General features: G+C 38.7%; 1 protein-coding gene across 1 annotated transcript in view; it reads right to left on the bottom strand.

The window, feature by feature from the left end:
* Window positions 1–1,263: 1,263 nt before the first annotated feature.
* The window catches only part of PLPP4 (phospholipid phosphatase 4), a 66,825-nt gene continuing 42,762 nt past the window's right edge, over window positions 1,264–25,326 (bottom strand). Inside the window, exons 6-7 of the mRNA XM_075423842.1 lie at window positions 7,712–7,882; window positions 1,264–4,311 (exon numbers count right to left, since the gene is read on the bottom strand). Coding sequence (XP_075279957.1) covers window positions 4,112–4,311; window positions 7,712–7,882 — 371 coding nt within the window. The 3' untranslated portion in view covers window positions 1,264–4,111. The remainder of the gene's footprint in view (window positions 4,312–7,711; window positions 7,883–25,326) is intronic.

The raw sequence follows: 25,326 nt of genomic DNA, 5'->3' as shown, positions 1-25,326 counted from the left end.
TTGTGAGAAAGAAATTCTCCATAAGACAGACATTCAGGCAGCTTTTAAACCTCTCTGTTACACAGAGGGACATTGAAGGTTTTCCTGCCCTGTGGAGATGGTAACTGTGACTCTCTAGACTGTCCTTCCCAAGACAAATGTTTCGGCACACAAGCCCTGAAACTTTAGGGTTTTTAAGCACACCCACAACAGGATGATTAATGCAATACAACACATATGTCTGGAAAGAAACTATAGGGTCTCCTTTTCATGTTTAAGTTGATGAGAGTTCACTGGAAGCAAGATCTAGCCTACAGTGACAGAAGACCAATTTTGCATCGATAACAAGAGTATTATAGTGCAGTGACTCCATGCAATGCAGCAGCGGTCACACTAGCTTCTGTTTTATTTCTGTGAATTCATAAAAAATATGGCGTAACTCTTCAATAAAGGACCCATACTGTATTTGTCCCAGCCGGCACAGCACTACTGTAAGCAGTACCACTGGTGAGCAGGTAATACAGAAATTTTGTAATCATTGTTACCTATTGCTTGCAGCAATTCTGAACACATTGTGAACATCAAAAGCAACAGAAACTTGTGTCTGACCTCTTCACTCCCATCATCCTGATGCTGCTGCGTTCCAGACTTTGCCCCTTCTGTTAGGTCAGAGAAACCCAACCATTTTGTAACTTGGGAGAGACATATGTTATCACAAGAAAACAAACTTGCAGATGAAGTAGTTGCAATATCTTGCTACTCATACTCCTAAAAATGTAAGAGTGTGAGCAAAAAATGTGTGAAGGCTTTATTCCAACTACTAGATGTGATGTGCTTAGTTATCCAGAACAGTTGCTTCTCTTGGTTTCAGGATATTTCTGCTGTGTTCAATTAGATTTTGTTACCCTTTTCTATTGTCACCATATTTGTTATTAAATAGGGCACTCCTAGTATTAAATATGGCACTCCTAGTATTATCTGAGATATGGAACTTGACAGGTGAAAGGGACCTGTTGCAGTTTAGCTGGTTAAATATTTCAAAAATTCAACCTTGCAGACTGACACTTCACATTTTCCTGGATGAAAGTTGGATAGAATATTTTGGTTAAAGGAGGAAGGCTGTTCCATTTTAGTGGTTATCAGTAATGACTTTTGGAACTGTTGTTGTTTATCAATAACGCAGTCACGTTAGGGCTTGGTTTTTTGTAATACTCCATGTGGTTTATAAATGAAACTAACTTGGTAACTTTTATTCTTCTCAAAAAAAATGACAACACACAGCTGTACAAACCCACATTCATGTGTTGTTTTATTGGTGCGTTACAACATTACATTTCCTTCACACTGAGAAAGCATGAGATTAAAATACATTGATCCACAAAAATGCCTTCCCTACACTGACTTTGCACTGGTAATTATAGCGCCTACAGATCCCTCCACAAGTTTCATTTCATTAAATATTTCATAATTTTAATTACATTTTAATCAAAGCTTTTACATTGTCTATTTTATGACTTTCAATTTAATTATTCCCATTGAAATATGTTATTCTTTACTGCTTTGCAAAGTTCACCAATTACTGTTGCAATGGAAGTATTTATGCTGCATTATATTTCATATTCCAATCTTGTATCAGCCACCCCTCATTTGTGGGCTGTATAAGCTTTTCCCATCCCAAAGAAGATAGCTTGTTTGTATCAAAAGCCATTAAAATACTGGGAATGTGTACAACACAACTAGGAGGCCCCACTCATTTTTGAGAATAAGCCAAATCTATATAAAGACATGCAAAACGCTCTATGTATCAGTATTAAACTTTTAATTTTGAGTTAAGATTTTTTTTTAACATTTGCATATAACCTGGAAGACTAGGGTTCCTGCTGAAAGAAAAGCTTATGGCTAAGCCCTATCCAACGTAGAGACATGAGACCCTTACTCTAGGGCTTTCGTTAATCCTCCCATATGAAGTAATAGAAAATTATATCCCTGTTACAGAATTCTGTAGGATGGTTTAAAAACTTTATAGAAAGATTAAACATCCACTAAACTGTGTGGATTTCTAGAATAAGACCTCAGGTACACTAGAGAAGCGTTCTGTCAAATCCAGTGCAAATGCAATGCCAGAATTATTTTGCTTTGCTGATGCTAGTTTTGCAAACTAGCGCAGATACACACCAGCAAAACCTCCGTTATATTTGGGTGACCGTCTCTATTCTAGAGCTCAGAATACTGTAACTGTCAGCAAAACAATCCTACCTCTAACCGACGCGGTCAAACTGGTATCAGTTTTATGAGTAGATCAGGCCTAATTTCTGCAGAACCCTCCTGGGTTCATGCCTATTACATTCTGTTCCTTAACGTCATTGCCTATTTATAGGTATTTCCAAATACCATGTAAGTTTATATGTAGTAAGGTTGCATCCTCTTGTACACAATTATTACATTTATTTTTAAAGGGATTCTAATTTACTTGCTTTCTATAAAATTTCAAGTGTTGCCGATTAGGAAGTAGCTCTTCTGAAAAAATCTACAAAGCTTACCTTTGAGAAAAGTAAATGACAAGCCTTACACAAAGACATTGAGCTGTCTGAATCACAAAATACCAATACATATTCCAACAGGAACACATAAATTATAATTATGGCAGCAGTCTCCTCCAGTTTAAAGCACTGTAATAATGGTCGTTAATCAACCCTATTTTGATCGCTTTAACCAGCAGCTCCGGCTAAGAAATGTTCAACTGCCAAGACGTGGTCTGGAACATTTGCCTGCATTTTCACAGGATTATCTAAGAAAAATAACTCTGGAATCTGACCTTCTGCCACCCAAAGGTAAATCATTTCACAGGAATGTGATGTATACTGCATAGTGCATACATAACTAAACAGGATCCTACCAATAATAAATTAACCAAAGTCATACACTTAGTAATCTTCTCCATACCAACCATGTTTTGATTCAAATGAGTTTCAATTCAGGTACCAAGCTTTGAAAACACCATGCTCAAGAACATGATGAGCTGAAAATATGGAATGGGTCTAGTGGAAAACTGTCTCCAGCATTCCTCTGGACATGTTACAGTGCTGGAGACCACCACAAGCATTCATGGTTGTGCGCCCAAAGTCACAAATGAAAATCTTTGCATTTCTTTAGATCACCCATGCTGCAGTGAGTCACTACACAAGAATGAACATGGCACACCGAGATTCACAGAAAACATTGTGTTTCTTTATTCTCACAGTTTTAGGATTTTTTTAAATTTGCTTTAAAGACTTTATCTTGTTGACTGTCATGGATATTCTTTCCTTTCATTTTGTTTTGATGGTAATTACTGCAAGAGCTTTCAAAAAATTGCTAATGATATAATACCAAGATTCTAATCCATCCTGTGAACATACATGTTATTGCAAGCTGAAAATTTTAACAGTGTGGAATTTCTTGAACGTCAGCATCATCCTGTGGAACTACTAATGCATGAGGCTTGGCTTTTACAAACACTTAGCCATACATACCTTTCAGTTGCTTGATCATTAGTAGCTCAGAGTGACCTTGTCAAGACTTCACAATTAATAGAAAGTTCTACCAGCATGTGGAAATTTTTATGTTAGAAGGCAACAAGATAAACACAAGGATGATGCCCAGCTCATCATATTATATAAAGAAATGGCTGGCCACAACAGATGCTGAACATCTGATGAAAAGTGCTGTGTGTACTCATCACCCATCAAAAGCCATGAGTGCTGAAGACGACCACAACTTTCTAGGAGACACTCAGTACTTCAGAAAAACTGTTTCCAGATCTACTATATCCTCAACCACATCTTCTTAAAATTACTCTCTTAACCATGCTCCATATGGGATTGTTTTTATTAATGTTCTTTCCCCATCCCTCAAGCAGTCTATCTGTTTGCTGTAGACTGAAAACAGATAATTCAGTAAGTCAATATGAACTGAAAATTTAACTTCAAAAATATGATGATATTATGGCATTAAAAATCATGTATTTCATTTTTGTTTGTAAAAAGGAAAGAAAAAAAAGAAAAAAACGTGTAGAGTAAGAAACACCGTGTTAAGAGACCAGTTTGGAGGAAATGTGAGAAGGCTAAAAGTTCATTCTGCACATTTCTTGAAGTCATACAGGACCTTCAGTTATTCCCTCCAGAGGCAGGCCAGTAGCATTATCTGCTGTGGGTCTCTCTTCTTTCTTCACAGAGTTCTGATCTAGCAGGCTGACGTAAGATTTGTGACAAGCTGTATTACCCAAAGGAGGGTAGTGTTGTCTGTAGCAAATATAAGCAAAAATGAGGCCAATGATCCCTCCGACAAAAGCATCTAGGTAAGAAAAGCAACAAAACCATAAGTATGTTACCATGGAAAGGACAGCCAGTAGTGGCAACTGTAAATAAAAGACCGCTGGTTGACCAGGAAGTGTTTAATCCAGAAAATATGAACATCAAATTTTCGTAAAGAATTTCGAGCTGAATACCACATTCACACAGAACACGCAAAATTGCGACTTTTGGGGGACATCTCTAACACTTTGAATACCCAAAAGATAGATGGTTGGCTATGTTTCAGGAGATGAACAAGGGAAATAGAATGGTTTCCATGGGGCACTAAACATTCACGATGTTCCAGTCCACTGCTGACCAGCCTTTAAGGGTCAGCAATCTGCACATCTTCTTTCAGTTTGCCATGATTTACAGTGACCACCACCAGGTTTTCTATTTCTGAACACTACAGTTGAACTATGCTGTGTACAGCATGCAGAGCTCTCCTGCTCTGTCAGACTCAAGTAAGATTTTAAAAGGTGATTGTGCCTACACAGTATTTGCAAGTAGACAGATGCTTACCCAACCCATACTGGTAGCTGACTGATTTTGTACCATTCGGACTGTCCTTGTCAAACTGTCATGGTACAAAAGGTACCAAGGGCAAGAATTTTTGCTACAGTATACTATTAAAGTATCAATCAATTTGTAAAATATTCAGTTATTGTGACAAGATTACAGAATCACAGAATGGTAGGGGTTGGAAGGGACCTCTGTGGGTCATCTAGTCCTGCCAAAGCAGGGTCACCCAGAGCAGGCTGCACAGGACCTCGTCCAGGTGGGTCTTGAATATCTCCAGAGAAGGAGAATCCACAGCCTCCCTGGGCAACCAGCTCCAGTGCTCCGTCACCCTCACAGTAAAGAAATTCTTCATGTTCAGATGGAACTTCTTGTGCTTCAGTTTGTGCCCACTACCCCTTGTCTTATTGCTGGGCACCACTGAAAAGAGTCCGGCCCCATTCTCTTGACACCCACCCTTAAGATGTTTATAAACATTTATTAGGCCCCCTCTCAGCCTTCTCTTCTTCAGGCTAAACAAGCCCAGCTCCCTCAGCCTTTCCTCATAGGAGAGATGTTCCAGTCCCCTCACCATCCTCGTAGCCCTCCACTGGACTCTCTCCAGTAGCTCCTCATCTTTCTTGAACTGGGGAGCCCAGAACTGGACACAGTACTCCAGATGGGGCCTCAATGGGCAGAGTAGAGAGGAAGAAGAACCTCTCTTGACCTGCTGGCCACACGGTTCTTAATGCACCCCAGGATCCCATTGGCCTGCTTGGCAGCCAGGGCACACTGCTGGCTCATGGTCACCCTGTCGTCCACCAGCACTCCCAGGTCCCCCTCCACAGAGCTGCTCTCCAGCAGGTCCGCCCCGAGCCTGCACTGGTGCATGGGGTTGTTCCTCCCCAAGTGCAGGACCCTACACTTGTCCTTGTTGAATTTCATCAGGTTCCTTCCTCTCTGTCCAACTCTCCAGCCTGTCCAGGTCTTGCTGAATGGCAGCAATAGATTCATTTTCTATAAACCTGTGTTGGTTGCAATTCTCAGATCACTCTTCTTTAACTGTGGTTGACTGAATCCTGTTCCAGATGTTTTTTTATTTTGCTTAACAATGAGGTCAAGCCTATAATTACTATTTTTAATTATGGAGAAAAACCAGATTTCTGCCAGTTCTCTGTAAGTTCCCTGCTACTTCAAGTCTTGCTGAAAACTTGCCAGACTCTCCACCAGGTCCAGGTCTGAAAGACTCAGTGTGGGAGGGTAAGGCATAATATAATTGTAACTTAATAGAATGAAGTCATGGAGTTGTAACTTAGTAATATATGTGTGTAATTAATAAACAGCATAGTCTTCTATATCAGTTACACGTCACACCTGAATTATAAAGGACTCTCAGTCTTCCTGTGACAGATGCAGCTGGTGTTGCAGTCCAGAAGCACCTACTCTGAGGGAAGAGAGCAATATAGACCTGAAGCTATGAAAGTCGGTGCTGGTTAGTTCAACTGCACTAAGAAACCTCCTGAAAGGTATCTGCTCTAGTCGCATTGTATTATAACAATGCCTCATTTACATGAGAATGCTCACAGAATATGAAGATTCAAAGTTTCCACTAGAAACAATAAGAAGAAAATGAAAAAGAGATTAGGATTAAGCATCCTTCAGAGTGTTGATGTTTCGCATACAATATCCCCTGTTGTTCATGATACGTAGACTTTTAAGGATGCAGGTTCATCCAAGAGCAGAGATTTTATACAACTCACGCACACATCAAATGCTGCTGTTAGAGTCTTACGAGCAACCTCCCATTCCGTCAGTAACTGTCTTTCTCTCACAAAGGTAAGATTTAAGATTGTGTGGCATGTTTCTTTAGCTTTGTGGACGTGCTTTACAATCAAGAAAGACACTGCATGCTGCTTCAAAGACCTACTCATCCATATTGAATACATGCAGCACTTGTTTGCAGTTACAAATTACTGAATAGTTATTGGTACCACAGGTATGGCACCATACTGAACCCATCATGCTAACATCTAGTCAGTACAACAAAATATCAGCCTTGAAATATCTGCAACCCAAAGATATGGAAAATCATTTTTAATAGGAGGTAACAAGAAAATGAAATATTTCTCTTCCTTAAGTAGGACCTGACTTTGGAAAGTGTGGAATTGACACTGTGGGAGCAATTACAACCTTGGCCAAAAAATTTAAGAGAACAGAAAACATCAAACTTTGCAGCAAGGTTTTCAGTGTGGGCAGAATCTGTTACAACCTGTGCTATGCAGCTTGGTATGCAATGTTTCTATGCTTCTCAAGGAGGGGCCATGAAACCACCTCATGCCCAATATACTTTGATGTGAATGAAAAACAGGTTATTACATCACATGCATCAAATGACCGGTACACAGACAAATGACTGAGTGCATCTTTGCAATGACCAGCCACACACAGATGTGTCAGTCTAGTCTAATGCACATGCACCCACATAGGAGCAATCACTCACGTGCCCAACAGGTACGTAGCAGGCACCTGGAAAAGCAGTGGGCAAGGACTAGGCCACACGACAGAGCTACTCTGATGGGCCAGACCCAACCTATAGCTGGATCCACCCAAAATGGCTATGGCACTGATACACATTTGTGAAGAACGATGATGTAAAAAACCTACTGATGTAGAACTGTATATAAATATGATGATGTATGTTGTGTATATGACAATATAGAATGGTACAGGGCCCCTGCAGTATTGTCAGACATCGAAACCCTCAGCATCAATCCAGGAGCAAGGAAAATCTCTAGCACACTATCGTGTTTTAACTCATGTGATTTAATGAAAAAAAAAAAAAAATCAAAGAAATACAAAGCTAATAAAAAAAATTGTAGAGAAAAGGTATCTCCATGGCTCACCTTGCCAGTGATGTTTGTAATCACACATACGTGACAGGGCAATCATCATGGCACAGTAGAGTGGGAGAATTGCTGCACAAAGCCGCCAGCTCTTCCCCCGGCCATTTTCTGTGAAGCAGTGTAACTTTCCAGCTAAGTAGAAGGTGGTAAATCCAAGGCCTGAAAACGCAACTGTTAAAGAAAAACACATAATTATAGTATTTTATCATTAACACTGTATGATACTATCCTTTAAGATCTGACAGCAGGATCCTTCTACTGCAGAGAAGTCTTGGACTCTCTAGGGTGATATTAGGAGCTAAGGCAAGTTGAGAAGACCCATCTGCAAAAAAACTGAGAGAGTTTCATAATTTGAGCTGTGATTCCTATGTAACCATATAAATGATGCTGTCATAACTTAGTATTTTCAAGGGGTGTAGTAAACTGCCTAGGTAGAGAGAGGGTTTGTTTTCTTTTTTTTTTTAATAAAGCAATCACGATCTTACAAACTTCGAAAAACCACATTACTTTGGGGGTTGAATGGGAAAAGGTAATCTCCCGCAAGATCCATGACGTAGGTATGTTTGCCACAGCAGTCGTGTTACCTACGTAGCAATGCAAGCAATCAGGTAAGAACACACTGCAAAGCAAATCCAATTCCTTCTCACAGACACTCAGCTTTCGTATAATCTCACATGTCTGCAAATACTGTGCTACCTCTAGCCATTCGTCTATCCAATAGCAATTGAATTTTTTGTCCTTTAGCAATCTACCTTTTTCCCCCAGGGGAGACGCTGGCTGTGGAAAGAATCCCTGATTTTATTTGCACATTAAATTAAACATTTAGGCAAATTTTTTAACTTGGGTCACAAAAGCTCTTTCATGGTTAACCTTCAGCATGTCTTTCCTGATTTTAGACCTATTCTAAAAAGTTAAGGTTCAAAGCAGAAAAGGTTTCAGTCCGTTTGTACTGCAATTGAATTACATTTAAATTCTATTTTTAGGTTCCATTAACCTGTTTCTATAGAACATGCTCAACTGGTAGTGATGACAGAACTCAGGCACCAAGTTTCTGTACTGAACTTCTTTCCTCTTGAAGCTCTTCACCTTCCAGAGAGATGCTGAATGGGGGGGGGGGAGGTAAATATGCATTTTTTTTCTTTTTTTTTAACATTTAACAATTTTTAGGGAGGCTACAGGAAAATCAGTGCAGGAAAATCAGTGCTGTGGCTGAACAGGTAGCTCTGTGAAACATAGCTTCTGTTTTCTCAACAAATGTAATACTCAATTTTGCTCCTGACTGCAGAGATCAAAATAGAATATAGGCATGTAAAGCACAGACAGCAAAACTTTAAATATTTATGCAAACATTTGAACATCCTTTTTCTGACTACCTTTATACTTTTTATCTTTGTGATATCTACTCACCTCTATAAGAGGTAGTAGGTCACATTCATAACACAAAATTCTGTTCTGATTCTGCTATCAGTGAATTTAACAGTAAAATCACCATCGGTGCTGGGTCAGACATGCATCTTTTTTCTAATCTCCTGCCAGGGCTTTTCTAGTGGCCTTCTCCTCTGTTCCCAGACACTAGATGCGATAAAGTAATTACTTTGTGTTCTGCTGATAAATGTATGGGATGGCCAATTTCAGCTGACACTACAATCGAGTGGTTTCTTAAGTTTATACTACAGAGCTGTCTGAATGCAATTACTGCAGATTTGCCTTTCATCTTCAAACACACAAATAAATCACCTCTTTAGACTGGATGTGGTGGAGCAAGACAGACTGTTGATTCATCATCAAACCACTATACCAAATATATTTTTCCCTAGAAGCTTTTTCAACCAGTGCTGATTCCATACTTGCCAAAAGAGAGTGAGGGGTGAACTTTAAAATATAAGAAACAATCCTGCATAAATAAAAGATTTCTTGCAGACTGAGTTATCTCCATGTGTACAGCCCTTGGAGAGTCATATAAACTTGCTTTGCCTTTCAGCCTATCTATCAGACAAGCAGAAATCATTTCTTCTGACATTTCTACGCCATGGTATTCTTGAAATGAATGTATTTTCCTAACAGTAGCATGTCTTACACAGAAACAGGCTATGAGATGCACAGTCAGAGAACCAGGCTATAGCCACCATGGAAAAAATAAATATACGATCCTGACAACATATCTCAGAAAACTGGAATATCCTCCCTCCCTCTTCCAACATCCTCACCAACTCTTAGTACCCAATGTAGACTGACACACCTAAACCAAAAGTAAACATTTCTTCTTCTTTCAACTTAGACTTTCTCTTGTGCCTCTCACATTTGCTAATTAGCCACTGGAATATGACAAAAGACAACACTGCTCTTTTGTGCTCTTCCTGTAGAAGAGCTCTTCTTTCTTCTTATGTATCAAAGATATGCAGCTCTTTATAGGTTTGTTTTTTTTTTTTCTGATGGCTAACAACAACACACATTTGCATCTGTGTGAGCATAGTGTTGTCCATTCTGCAGACCTCTGGAACTAGAAACCTGTATAAACCTATCCGAGACTGCAAGGGCAGGACTCGTCTGCATCATTCCATCTTCCAGCTAACTGGAGTGAGCAAAACTAAATCTGTCTTGGATATTCAGTATCAAGTGCAATCCTGGAATGACTACTCCCAAATATTTCCTCTCAAAAATTAGGTTTATCTTCATATTTCCATTTTCCATCCCAGTTTATCTTTTTCTAGATCTTTCGAAGAAGATGAACTAAAATCTGAAGATAGTGTTTCCAGAAAGAAGCATCAAGCGCTTTGCGACTTCATTTTCAGGCAATCTACAACGCCTAGCAATTTAGAAGGGTTAAAGAAATATTGCCCAAATCACAGCGTAGTTGATCAGTTCACGCAGACTTGTATTAAGGATTAGCAGCAATTGTCCGGCGATTCAAACGTGTGGTAGACAGCAGCAGCACATTTAGCTAAATGGGCTTCAGAGCAAACCTCATGATATTCTTAAAAAATTATTTCCCCAGAATTGGTTTTTTTTTTTCCAGGATCTGCCAGGTTTCCAGAAGGAGATGCTCATGAATGTATGCAGAAGTTCAGCAGGATCTGTACAAGCATGAGACACAAAGGCAGATTTTGCCTCAGATGGTTGATGTGTTCCTCTATACTAAAGGTCAGGAAGAAAAGAGACTCACAAACACTCCTCCAGGGGAACTTATGCCTAATGGAGGATGGAAAAGTAACATAATGATGCTCTATCTTGTGGCTATGAAACTAATATTCTGCAGAGCAGCCTTACATTGCAATATTGTAAGACTGACTTCCTTTACCCTGAGGCATGCACATCCAGAAAGAGCTGCTTGACCCAATAGTCCCAGTGTGTGCCAAGTCAGCAGCAAAGAACATGGAATTAACAGCAAACCGCCCTGGGATGTGGCAATATCCATTATAAAGGTAACTATATACTCCAAGACAACTGAATTGCTGTGCACTCCATATAGGCAACTTTGCACGATGGCTGCGTTTTGAGGATGTTGTCACTCAATAACATTAAGAAAAACAATTCACTCTTCAAGAATCCTGGGCTTAGAGGCGATATTTACACTGAAGAATTGGTCAATCAGTAGAATATATTTGAGCAAATTTGTTTTCTGCACCAGCTAGTCAATATCTCACTGTATCACAAAGAAAATGGAAATACACACATACACCCATCACATGCCGCAACATATTACATACTGCCTAATGTTATAATCAAAGTTATCACTCTGCATAAGAAGACAGATTCCAAGGACTCAGCAAAGCAACGGTTCTCATCTACACAAACACTCCTGTGAAGCTGGTTACTTCCCAGACCATAAGAATTAATAGTCTGTTTTGTATAAAGAAGGCAAGGAGCAACATATCACACCACCCAGTCCTCTTTGGAGACACTGACACAAATCAAATTAAGAAAATCAGTCTGATTTAGTTTAAAACAATGGTAACTCAAGACAGATGTTGATGCAAATTAAAGACAGAAATATTTAGTTAAGTATTGGAAAAGGAGAAAGGAATGAATCGAGCACACAGTATGAAGAAAAGCCATTTTAATCAATTGGTGCAGCTAAATCAAAGTCACAGATTCTGTGATTCTGTGACTTTGATTTAGCTGCACCAATTGATTAAAATGGCTTTTCTTCATACTGTGTCCTGACCCTAGAAGTTGCTGAACATAGGAAAACCTCTCCTGAGACAAGCCAAGTGTTCTGTCAGGGCTTGATAAAACACTGGAGATTTTGTGAATATACTGAAAGACAGAAAATGGAATATTTGCATTGCAGCAGCTCTGAGAGGTCTCGGCTGAGACAAGGTTATCATTATTCTAAGTGCTATGCAAACACACAGAGAGGACACTGTCCCACAGAGCTTAGCAACTAAAGATACAAAGGTAAGGTAAGGAAGGTAAAGTGCCGAGAGGGAAGGGATTTGCTCAGTCAGGGATGAAACTTGGCTGCTGGAGAGCCAGGTTCTGTGCCTATGGTGATGCATTTCCCCCCCACCCCCTCCCCTGCACCGCTCTAGGATATCAGGAATTCCCATCAAGTCTTGGCTTTTATGCAATGAGTTTGGCAGTTAAGCGTCCCTTGACCGTACCAGGAACTCCAGTTGCCTGGCCAAGGTGGGGAACAAAAGCAGGAATCATCAGTCATCCCCTCACAGCCCCTCAGGTGGATCAGTACCAGCATTACTGGAATTTTGGGAATTCCAGTAACTGCCGACCCAGATTGTGGCCAGGATGGAAATTTACTGATGCCTAAAGTCAGTCATCTCACAACCTTACAAACAGTGGTCCTAACTGAGGCCCTTTGAGCTCTCCCAGACCTCAGCGGGCCGCACTCAGCATCTCCCTCTGCATGGGATGCCTCTGAGAGCTCGCGGACTCTCAAGATGGCAAAGTTCAGAGGAGCATCACCAAAGACCGATGATGGGACCTGGGCTGAAACCCTTCAGTCCTTGAAGCTCAAACCTCACCCACTGAGAAATGCTGAGACATTTGAAGTGATTATTTCACTGAACTTGAGTGGATTTTTTAACAGGTATATACCTTTTTAGATAGATAGATAGATAGATAGATAGATAGATAGATAGATAGATAGATAGATAGATCTTTGTGTCTGTGTGCGTGCATGTGTGCATTGATTTAGGTACCTGATTGCAAATACAGTATAAATATTGCCATCTTGAATCCGTAATTAAGTCCTTGTGACTGCAGTAAATTCTATTGAATCACTTTGTAAATGTTAAATTAGTCAGTGCTGCTAAAAATCTTGTGATCCACCTTAAAACTGTGAATAAACCTTAGACTAATTCTAGACACATATAATCCTTTAAACATAAACTGTTAATAAAGTCTGGGGCTAAGCCTGGATCCCGCCGCACCTAGGCTTCTCTCCAAGAAGGAGTTTGGAAAGCCAGGGGGTCCATTCCGAACCTTGTGACTCAATGGGAGGGTCTCCATTACCCTTTTCCATCTTCAGTCTCTGTATAAATCACTCTAACTCGCTTCTAACTTGATTTTCCCATCTATGTTCCACACATATAGTAAGTAATATAGTGAACCTTGCCACTGAACTTTGTTAAGTCACACTTTTATAAATTCTTATTAAAACCACTTTTGCTAATACCTTTGACGATGATTCTTTAAGCAGCCTAAACGACTCATTCACGACAGTGCCCCAGCTCGAGGCTTGTGCCGCCTCAGTGTTCTCCCTCGGCCTTCTGAAAGTTACTGAACTTTCTCTTTAAATAAGGGAGCTATGGTTTCTTAAGAAATTAACGGAGACTAACGGAAATTAATTTTTTAAGAATTTTACGGAGTTGAAGGGAATTTTGGAATGAAATGGGAAGATTTAAGTTTTACAGGAATAGGTGCTATGAAATAACTTAAAAGGCATAAAAGACTTGAAATCAGAGGAAAACATATTAAGCAATATTTGATTTGTCCCCTTATTGTTTACTTCCATTTCCCAAACCCAACTGAATAGGTTTTTAGAACTAACTGGACAGCTGTAGACTCCTATGTGAAGACAAGAAAGTATTGTTTTGATATTTACATCCTAATGGTTTAGGAATTACCAACTTAAGAGAGTACCTTTCACCTTATTTTGTGTAGGTGGGATATCTGGAATTGCTGTTGAAAGACGTGTTTAAAAACCATGCCATAAAGGTACTTGAAGCATGTCAAAAACATCTTCCTCTTGGGAATTATCATTATTGGAATATATAAAACTATGTTACACTCAATCTTTCAGTCTGTAGCACCTTCTTCTAAAAAAAAAAAAATCACAGATGAAATAAAGACAATGATAGCATCTAGAGACACAGCAGACACCATCCTGACATCTGATTCTCTCCAGACAAGATATCTAGATGGGTTTAAAAACCCATCTGTATGAACCAAACCGATTACCAAGTTGAAATGCATAAAGTGAGAAACTGTGAACAAGAATCTGACCTAAAGCACCCCAAATAAATTATTCATTTAAAATGTAATTGCTTTTGTGGGTGTTTTCTGGAAATTAAACTACCCCATGAGGATCTTCAGATCCTCAAGTTTTAATGGATGCTTTGCTAAGCATGCAATACATGTCTTCCTTACACTAAGCAGTTCTTGAGCTGAAGACAAAATCCTCAACATATGTAAGTGGCAACAAATTATGAAACTGCAAAACAACCATTCAAATGGCCTCTGTAACAATCACAGAAAATGATCCATCTCTTTGTCTGTAATGCTTTATGCTCGCAGCGATTACTGTATATTTTCCAAATGCAAACATACAGTATTCATCACTGGAATTGCACAGCAGCCTACTGCAATTTTAGCTGGGGCTATTGGTGAATGTTTTCAGTTTCACACTGTTCAAAGACTAAAATATTTATCTTTCCTGAAGGAAAAAGTATGATACCAAATGACTGCATAAATTTTAATGCTGAAATTCAATTCAAAGAGGATTTTATAGAAGTACAATTCCCAGAGAACATTTTGAGCTTATTGTCACAGGCAAATTATTTTTATTTTTTTTCCAAGTGGGACAGTCAATCACCTTCCCTTTGGCTTAGCTGAATTAGTTTCTTTTCACAAAGAAAGACAGTTCAGCGAAGCAACATGAAAAACACATCACAAAATACAAATGTACGCAAGGACTTGGGAAACAAAAAGAAGGTATCAGGGACATAGACATGTTAGAACAAAAAGAGACCTACATTATCTGAAAAACAAGTAACTAGAGTGTTAATCATTAGGCTGTTTTTGCAAGACTGTCACAGTGAATTCTCGTGACACTTTTTTGTTTTTTCTGGTGTATTTTATTTACATGTACCTTTCAAGAAACCTCATTTCGCTGAAATATCTAAAGTGGTCTCAGGGTGGAAATCAAAGCTACCAAAAAATGAGAACGAAGTCCTGATTTGTTCAGTTAATTATGCCATTTACAAAAAGTCCTAAAAAAGAACCTGCTGCATAGCCTGGCTTTGCCATTTCTGTTGACAGAGATGTTGAAGAAACCTCCTTTTTCTGAGAACACAGGAAAGACAAGCCTAAAAGGCCTCAGATTCTGAAATAACTTTGAAAAGAAGGGGTCAGCACTCAGACACTAATCAAAGCAGCTTTAACCTTAATATAGGCTACAAGAGACAGTCTTGTAAACTCTGCCCTAATCATACAGCTGTATCAGACTGGAAAGACATCCTTCTCTGCAAGGTACATTTTTCACTCTTTACTCATTGCCAAGTTCTCCATGCTTCTCAATTACACTTGGTGAAATTAGGTCGAACTAATGAACTTGTATCAGATTTAAATCTACAACAGAATGACATCAGGATGCAGCCGGTCCCTGCACACACCCATGATGGTGCTGCTTTAGTGTGATTCCTGGCTAACACACTTTTCTCCTTACAGGGGTCAGGAATACCATGTGTTGACTGATTTTTTTTTTTTTGTATGATCAGATGTGCATCCCTTTGTGAAATAAAGTCCTGACAGTATACCTCTAGTTTCTTGAGAAAAAATTTTTAAAACTGAGTTGCCAGGTTAATTCAAACAGGTCAGTACTAATTAAACAGCTACTACCCTGTCAATTATCAATAACCAGAGAATAAACCTCTCTTTCTGCTAGACCTTAGCACAAGTACAGTATCTAGCCAAAAGCTCTCCAATTCTAATATAAATTATTGTCACTGAGGGATTTATGAGGTATCTAGCTACAAATAATCCCTGTCAAGATAATTCTTTTATTTTCAGTTCAACACTGGATCAGGGTAACTTCCTGCTTCCTGCGTTGCCAGACATACGCCATCAACAGTATCCTTCATAAGAGGCCACATCCTGCTCAACCACTTGTCCTCCCCTTAGCCACGCTAAGTATTTGTATCAATCTTTCAGGGATGTGCATTTAATTTAAAATTTGTTTGAAGTGAATTGTCAGAAGCATACAGATTAGCATGTAAAACACAGTCAAAATACATTTTGAAGAGTACCTTAATGGACAGAAACTTTTTTACATTGGAGGATTAGAATGCTTCTGTCAAACACATAATGCAGCATGGTAGGCAGCGTCAAGGAGTTCGCTGGATTATACCAGTGTTAGTACTGCCTGCAAATAATCCCCCTAAATACTTAAGAAATTAGGGAAACCCCAAGACTATGCACAGCTACAGCAGTAAGGGTTACATAGAAGATCCCTGCTTCTTTGCATGCAGCAGGAATGGGAAAATGGTATTTATTCCTGCTACAATGGAAGGTGCAAGGTGATGAAGCCTGATCTATCCACTATTTGCAACAGTAACTTCTCATTGGGGGATTTTCGTAAACAAAAAGACTTGGGGGAGAAATAAGGCAGGTGATCTGAAGCCTTCTTCAACTACACTTTAAGTACCAAAGTGACCCAGGACACCAAGAGGAGAGTGGCTGCACAGCTGCATTACATCATCATTGAATTCAATGCTGTGCTCCAAACTTGTAAATAACTCTCAAAAGAATCAGGGACTGGAAACTGGGTATCTTCATTTCCAGCTAAGTCTAGGTCCTTTGAAGACAGCAAAAATAAAGTTGCTGCCTGTTCTGGAGTACGCAGTAGAACTGGGATTAATCTCTCAAATCATGCATAGAGAAGGAGAAAATATAATCCCATATACTACCATAAGAAAAAAAAGGTAATTGAGTTAAATGCTACAGTGTAGAAGACAATGCATAGAACATGTTTACTAGGTAGTATAAATACCAGTGAGGAACCACTGTTTTACACTGATACGATACCACGTATTAAAAACACATAATTTTTTAATTCAGGAAAAATAAAAAGTCTTTTGGAGGTATGCTTGAGACATATACATAATCTCAACATCAAACAGACCAGCAGGATTTGATTTATTATTAGAGCTGGAAAACTAAACTTTAAGAGTTCATCTCAAGCCCCTCATGAATTCAAACAGCCTTCGCTATTGAGTACTGAGAGGTAAACATGTCAGAGAAGAGGTAAAAGCATTAAACACAACAATTCCTGAGTATACTTACAGTTTGAATTAAGAAGCAAATAAACCCCACAGAAGATGTTTTTTTACCTGGCATCCACTCCTTATTTCCCTGGATTCTTCTTTAAGAGGATGAAATATTTCAGAGAGACACTGCCATACAGCTTTTAATTAAGAGATTTATCTTGAAAATAGGGAAGTAGCAGCCATTACTGCCAAAAACCTGTGGCTTGTAGCTCATCTGTTACTTAAAATGTTCACTTTCAACTCAAGGAAATATGATTATCCTCCATGAAATTGCTAGCTAAAGATAATTAACAGTTCAAATTTAGATACCCAACTATAATTACATGTACTGCAGTAATATTTCATATAAATTATCACAGAATACCAAACAATTCTATCGAAATTCAGTAGTTTCTTCATTCTGAAGCACATAAATCATTTTAATTTTTCAAACAAATTAATGGGTTTTAAAATGTAAAAATCTTTTCATTTTTACAACTGACTAATTTCAATTATTTCTTGAAAAGGGGAGGAGGAGCTGGCTGTCCTTTCACTCTAAAGACATAATATTTTCCAGTCTCTTTTTTTCTTTTTAGTGACACAGCAAGACATACTACAAATACTAGACTGAGTAAGTGCTTCATCAGGCAAATCTGGTGCAAGCCTGAACTGCATAATCAGCTTTGATATCACCACAGAAGGCAACTCTTCAGGGCTAAGACAACAGTAATGCACTACACAGTGACAAAGAACGCCAAGTGGAACAGTTAATAGTGGAGATAAAGAGAAAACAAAATATTAACCAATCAGACAGTCAACAGCAAAGGTGCTATTTCTCTTAAGAACTGTTGCAGTAGTCCTTACCTGTCGAAGATGATAACTCACACCAAGGAGACTCCTAGTCTGACTGTCAGAGACTTTATAACTGTTTTAGAGAAGGAAAATACGAAGAGATTTCTCTGTCCTTCCCCCAAAACCAAAGAGTGGACTGACCAGAAAACTAATTTAAGAGTAATCTTGAGAATGCTTTCTGCCCAAATAAGCTGAGTTTAGGTAGGGGGAACGGGACACATCCAAACAAATGCAGACACTGATATGTGAACCAGTTATCACGACTGTAATTGCTAGAGATAAATAGGCATTTCCAAGGTATGTCATATAACATTTTTGGTAACAGAATCAAGGCCAGACCCATAAACAGGCACATCCAAACTATACTCCTGCTCCTAGCATTTAACTCCTACCCATTACCTTCCTTACTGCAAGAGGCATTCTCTGGATACAGCGATACTCTCTTTTTCATTCAGACTCTAGCCTCCTTGCCCTACTAAGCAATACCAGAAATTGATACACTATTCTGTTGCTTGATAACATAAATATCACTTAACCCTTGCCTTTAGACTTTTTTGTTATTTACAGCAACTGGTAGTCCCATTTTTCTAGACAGGATCTTGCTGTGTTCATCCACACAAACTTACTGATTTCAAGGAAGTAATGAAGACAGAGCAGAGGATAGCATAGGATAGCACAGAATAACATAAAACAGACTAGAACAGAATAGAATATTTTCAGTTGGAAGGGACCTGCAACGACCATCTAGTCCAACTGCCAGACCAATTCAGAGCTGACCAAAAGTTAAAGCATGTTATGAAGGGCATTGTCCAAATCCCTCTTAAACACTGACAGGTTTGGGGCATCGACCACCTCTCTAGAAAGCCTGTTCCAGCATTTGACCACCCTTTCAGCAAAGAAACACTTCCTAATGTCCAGTCTAAACCTCTGGTGCAGCTTTGAACCATTCCCACGTGTCCTATCACTGGATACCAGGGAGAAGAAAGCATCAAAGAAGACAGACTAATACAATGAAGAATAAATGGCCAAACATATGATAGAGAACTTCTTGCATCCCTGAGCACCCCTCACCAATTCAAATCACATTTAGTCCCGAGTGTCTGTGTAAATGCTGTGATATCAAAAACATCTGGGTCAACCATTCTGATCTCTGTTTTCCGATTAATCCCCTCAGTAAAATCATCTAAAGATTTTTTCCTTCCCCCCTACTCCCCTCACAAGAGAATTTTTTTTAGAAAGATGTGCTATGCTATTATCCACTGGCAGTTTCACCCATGAGTCCAACTTATATTGCCTTCCAACACGATCAGAAACTTCCAACATCCAAAACTTTCTAGTTCTTTAAACAGAATGTAGGAATCACAGACAGAGAGACTTCTAAAGCGACTGCCTTAGTTCAGATTGAATCAAGCAAAAAACAAAACTCTCAAGAGAAAATCACCAGAGAAATCAGTTGATTGCAACAAAGCAGTATTAGTTTGGAAAATATTTTGCGTAAACATTTTTTGTGTAGCTTTCGTTAGATAAAACACTGACTTCATTATTTGCTCAGTCCTCTGCTGAACAGATGAAAAAAAAATTACCTACTTACTTATCTGTAATAGCTGGTGCTTTCTATGTAGAAATGACAGTAAAAGCAAAATCCAAACAGGGCTTTCTGCAGATGTTCTGTACTTTTCTCTTACTGGCATAAATAATATGCTTGATTTCCTGCATTTATCTCATAGCTTTTATCCCAAGAGAATTTTAATATCCTCTTGTTTTCAAGAGGCCTAAATTAATGTTTTCAGAAATCTAGATGACTGAGATTTCTGCAATTTGATAAATCAGTCAGCCACCTCTAAAGAAAGGTGCCTAGCATTTTAACTTTATAATTCAATTGCAAGGGTTTTATTGATTTATTTTTCTTTTGCTTACTGCAGAAGTGTAGTTGATACTCTTGTTTTTATTGAAATAACACTGGATTGACCCGGGGTTATTTGTATTACAAGAACATGTACTTATGTGAGCCAGCTCTATCATTCTCGCTGCTCAAAAGCGTTTTGAGTCAACCAGTAGCATTTGGAGACTGATCACAGCTAGCTCTTATAGACTGGAAAACACACATGCCAACTCATGAAGGTGACCACCCTGTAGACAGATTTAAAGTCTGCATGGAAACAGAATAGTTGGTTTTACTTCCAAGTAGCTCTAGTCTAGGCAGGACACTCTCATACATATTCTGATTTATTCTTACCTTGGGCTCCAAGACCACACCGTGATGTGAAACACAGTGTAACAAGAGGGGACTGTCATAACACTGTCTTCAACAGCATATGCCTGATCAGAATGAAAATGCAGCCACAGAAAGTCTTACTTTTAGTTTCTACAGACACAGAAAATTACACTATCAAGATTAAGAGCAAGGTCTGTTTCTAGCTGTCATTCCTGATTGAACCTGATCAAAGTGTTTCACAGCTGATGGGACTGGGGACAAAGTCACACACAAATATCAGCTTCTAGTTCTCAAAACAGGAATTCTGACTAGACCTATGATTCTCTATTATCATCTTTGCAGAGAAGGATGAAGGGACATCCCTCACAAGGCCAGGACTTGACCTGAAATTAAAGTTAGAAGAGAGCAAAGAAACATATTTATGCAGTGAATGCAATGAACAAGCAACCAAGCCATGGTTTTGCTTGAGCTATTTACCTGCTTCTCATATACAATACAGTAGCCAAGCTTCTCTTACCTCCCAAGTGCTGCCTAAAACAGCCCGCTGTTGAGCTTACCTACCTTAAAGAAAACTCCACTCTGAAGGATGTATTACTGGGGAAGAGCTAACAGCACTCCTGTTCTAGAAACATGTCTACATTTGGTTTGTTCTTACACAGAAATGCTACACGAAACCATACCGAATGAATTTTGGAGCATGTTGTCAGTGCTATGCTGCAATGGCAATTTCAAGGAATCTCAGTATTTGCCAGTGGTATAATGAGCCTTCTTTCCTAAAGATTGTCAGAAATTGATGTGACAGCCTCCTCTGTCTGAGTTGAGTTGATAGCCATCCATTTTCAAATTAGTCTTGAGCTTTCTGAACTGTTTTGCTCTGGAGAAGAGCTGTCACTGCAGTTCACAGATGAAAATGGATCTTTAGATCTCTAGTGTAACTCAAAGTCCTTTTAACTGAAAAGGTCAGTCAGAAGAACAATGGTCTTAGCTTTACATACAGCTAAAGTCTACAATATCACAACAAAGTCTTCTGCAGGATGTTAAATCAAGCATATACCTTAACCTTAGGTCACCAATTTTCCCTGAAAAGCTGAAGTTAGGCAAAAGAAAAGTGAGAATTAGACTGAAAGGTAATTAAGCTTCTTCCCTACACAGATGAAAGCAAACTGAACAGCTAACATAACCAAGAAACAGCAATAGCTGCTAGGAAAACTAGTTTATCAAAGCTAAGCTCAGAGATTTAGTCATACTTCCAGCTCACTTTTTAACTTCAGCTCTCCAGCACTCGAGGAAGAAGCACACTGACTCACAAAGTGATTCATTCTATTCCTTATTAATGACCCAGAATCCAGGATGATTCCATGTTTTTGCTTACTCTCCTCTGAAGTCTCACTGTACTCTTGAGTTCCCTGCATGATCTGGTCTTCAGATCAGGAAAACTGAAAACAAATAAAAAGCCCACACACACCCCTCTTCGGCATCCGGTGTGAATCACAAATTACAGTGGACTGCAAGTCAGCAGAAGTTAAAAATCACAGTCCTGAGATCAAGAAAGCGACAGGCTTATCTGGTACAATTCCTGATTTTTCATGCAGTCCTCTGTATTGCTAAAGAACACGTTACCATGAAGAATCGCATTAGTTTCAGCTCTTCTCCAAGAAGGTCTACCGAATTTTGCTAGACAGCTGAGAGACAGAACACCTCATGCTTCAGTTCTTTTAGTCATTTTAATGAAAAAGACTGGGTGTTGGTGAGAAGCAAAGAGCTCTTACATAGCTTGGAAGCACGTAAATCATCTTTGCAGAGAAACTGACAGAAAGATAAGGACATGTCCTTTCAGCTCAAGATTTGGTACATTCTCAGACAGGTAAGTGGTAAGCATCGAATAGCGTACCGGCATGGCTACATCTTTTCATCAAGAAAATAGGCAGGTAATAGCCACCTTGTTTATCCCAATAATATCTATTATAGTTGCTTGATAAACTGGCACCTGAGCCAGTTTGCACTCAAACTCTTCACAGCTTGTGGAAATTAACTGTTGATTCTTCCTAGAAAAACGGGGGAGCAGAGACCTTCAGCATTCACCTTCTCTATTCTGGATAAGGGAACTCTGTCCTGAGCACTGCTTCTAAAGCTGTGTGTAATGTCACTTCTGGACCAGATGGGATGCTGTGTAAGGGATGCAGTTGGTGAGGTACAGGATCATTTCCCCTCCTGCCACCTGCATTCAATGACAATCATCAAATGAAAATTATATTAGCTTTCCAGTATAGTCCCTTTCACTGGGCTCTTTAGGACCTTACTAAAGATCAAGGCGCTAACACAAGAACTCCACTTCTGGGAAATGTGTCAATGCTGGAGGGAAAGGCACGCATATTCCTACCATCTGCAGGACGTGGGGACTGACTTTGCTCACAAAGGAAGAAATGGTAATGCGCTGAAAAAAGTCAGCTGGGAGTCCTCTCTCCTTATTCAAAGACAGGGCCAGGGAATCTCCACAGAATAATTTTTCTTATATATTCTTAAACTCATTACAACAGATTGAGCAATTACTGCTGTCATTTATAATGGAATCTGGCTACTTAAAGTAGGAAATTACTACTCAGGACTGGTCTGAAGATGTAATCTTATTTATTATGCCAGCAGAAAAGGGTAAACAATTACTTTTTTCCTATTGCTCTTTGTACTTTCTTCCTTAGAGACACTGTTCTTTCTCCCAACAAATAAGCACAGATGACCTCATATCCAGTACTCTTCTAAGGTGCATATCCTACTTTTAATGTAAATAGAATATACAACATGTAACACGCTCCACTGGCAATGTTTTTTTAAAGCTATATTAAAGTACAGGGTAGGTATTAAGATCCTAATTCCCTGGTCACTGCTCCCATTAATGCTGTTTGCTGATTACTTCTTTGATATAGTAATGATGACTATTAATAGATTAGAATTCTCCAGACAATTCAGTTCTGGCATTGATTTTGATCAGAGCAAGATTATGCCCTGTAATGAAATGGATGTTTATCTTAATTTGCAATGAGTTTATACCTGCAAAGGCTCACCCTTAATAATGAAATTGTGAAAAATCAATTCTTCATGATGATACAACCTTGCAAATCTGGCCACTGCTAACGTTAGTTACATTAATAGTGACATATTACTACCTAGGTCTTCTTTGTATAAAAAGCGCAAGTTATTAAAAATATACAGTGAAAGGAATGATTTTTTTTAAAAACAAGAACCCCTTGTAAAAATGGGGTCAACCAATACATAAAAGTTGAGTGTTTACATATTATTTGCCATCTTGTCTATGAAGACTAGGAGGTAAGTGTATGCTATACATTGAAAGGCAGAGAAAATAATTTTCTTCTTCACTTCTAAAAGGCCATTATTCTCTCAAACATATAGAGATACCTTCATTCATAAAGGAGATAATTAAAAAACATATGACATAACAGTCACTGTTATTGTCCCCATAACCAAATACTCTGACTACATACTCATTTCAGATTTCTGATGAAATTCTCTGATTTCTTCAGCTGTATTCAGCAGTAATCACTATAACTCTATTTCAGCCAACATAATATAAAGAGGAAAAAAAAACAAAACCAAGAACACACACACAAGAAAAAAGAGCTCGTGTACAGCAGTATGTTAACATTCACTCTGGAAGCTGTACAAATCAAATTGAGTTGTTACCACAAAATAATTTCTTCAAACCTTGATTTTTCCTTGTAAAAGAAACCTCTGGAATCAATAAAGATTTCTATTAAAAAAAACCCAAACCACCAATCAATGGCACAATTTAGCCAAAAGTAAACTTTTCAAACTAATTAACTAATTTAAGAAACTAAATTGCAGCTACAAAAATAAAATCTCATAAGTATTTTATTTTGCTGCTAGTACAGCACTTCTGTAGAGAAAATGTTACTTTTTATTGATTTTATTCCCATGAATCTATCCAATCCAACATGAAATAGTAAGTTTAATTATCTCCGCAGCCACTGTCTTATTCAATTGAATTTAATTGTATCACATATTTTTTTTTGGTCAGTCGATGCGAATCCACTAGCATCAATTGGGATCTTTCTATCTGAGATCAACAGCTGACGTTAATCTCCTGAAGTTCAACACAGCGAAGCGCAAAGTCCTATACTGAGAGAAGTAAAGCCAGACTCTTCTCTGTGGTACCCAGTAAAAGGAGAAGAGGCAACAGAGACAAACTGAAGCACAGAAAATTGCATTTGAGCATAAGAAATGACATTTTCACTGTGAGGGTGGTCAAACACTGGAACAGGTTTCCCTATGAGAAAGGTTGTGGAATCTCCATATTCAGTTACACATAAAAACTCAACTGGACACCGTCCTGAGCAACCTCCTCTCACCGACCCTGCTTTGAGCAGTGGGTTGGGACTTGATGATTTCCAGAGGTATCTTCAACTTAACAATTCTGTGAATCAAACTATGAGCTGATACAAACCAGACTAGCAAGTGATTATTCATATATTCATAGCAGACACATCAATTTCAAGCTGCATATATGGGTATTCATGACAATCATGGGCTTGACCTGCCACTGACTGCCGACACTAAGCAGTACATGCTCCAAGGAAGTTAAATTAAACTCTCACCAAGCCATTCTTTTTTCTTTTAGCACAAAGGTATCACAACCAGTTTCATGCAACATTCTCAAATCTATGACTGCAATCCCTCAGCTGAAAAAAACAGCTGAAATAGTTATGAATAATTCAGAATTAACACATTTAAAAACAGCCACTAAATAAAGCTGAGGCCAAAACTCTAGGAATTGCAATCTGCAATAGGGAGTTCTATTGTGATGAATTAATCACTTCCTTAAGAAAGCAAACAGGGTCAAGAATTTGGCATTTCCTTCACAGAAGTTTTTTGGTGTTTCTAAACAAAATTTTTTGTGTTACTATTATTTCCCCATACTTGCTTGTACGAGGACTTCATTATTACAGTCATCTCAGCATATAAGATATCTGGCTGTCAAGGAATTTTTTTTTTAACCTAAATAACCTATTTTACTGAACATTTGAAGCAAG

This window comes from Opisthocomus hoazin, chromosome 6, assembly GCF_030867145.1.
Source record: "Opisthocomus hoazin isolate bOpiHoa1 chromosome 6, bOpiHoa1.hap1, whole genome shotgun sequence".
Classification (NCBI taxonomy): Eukaryota; Metazoa; Chordata; class Aves; order Opisthocomiformes; family Opisthocomidae; genus Opisthocomus; species Opisthocomus hoazin.
Note: the sequence above shows the minus strand (reverse complement) of the source record. Positions and strands in the feature narration are given on the sequence as shown.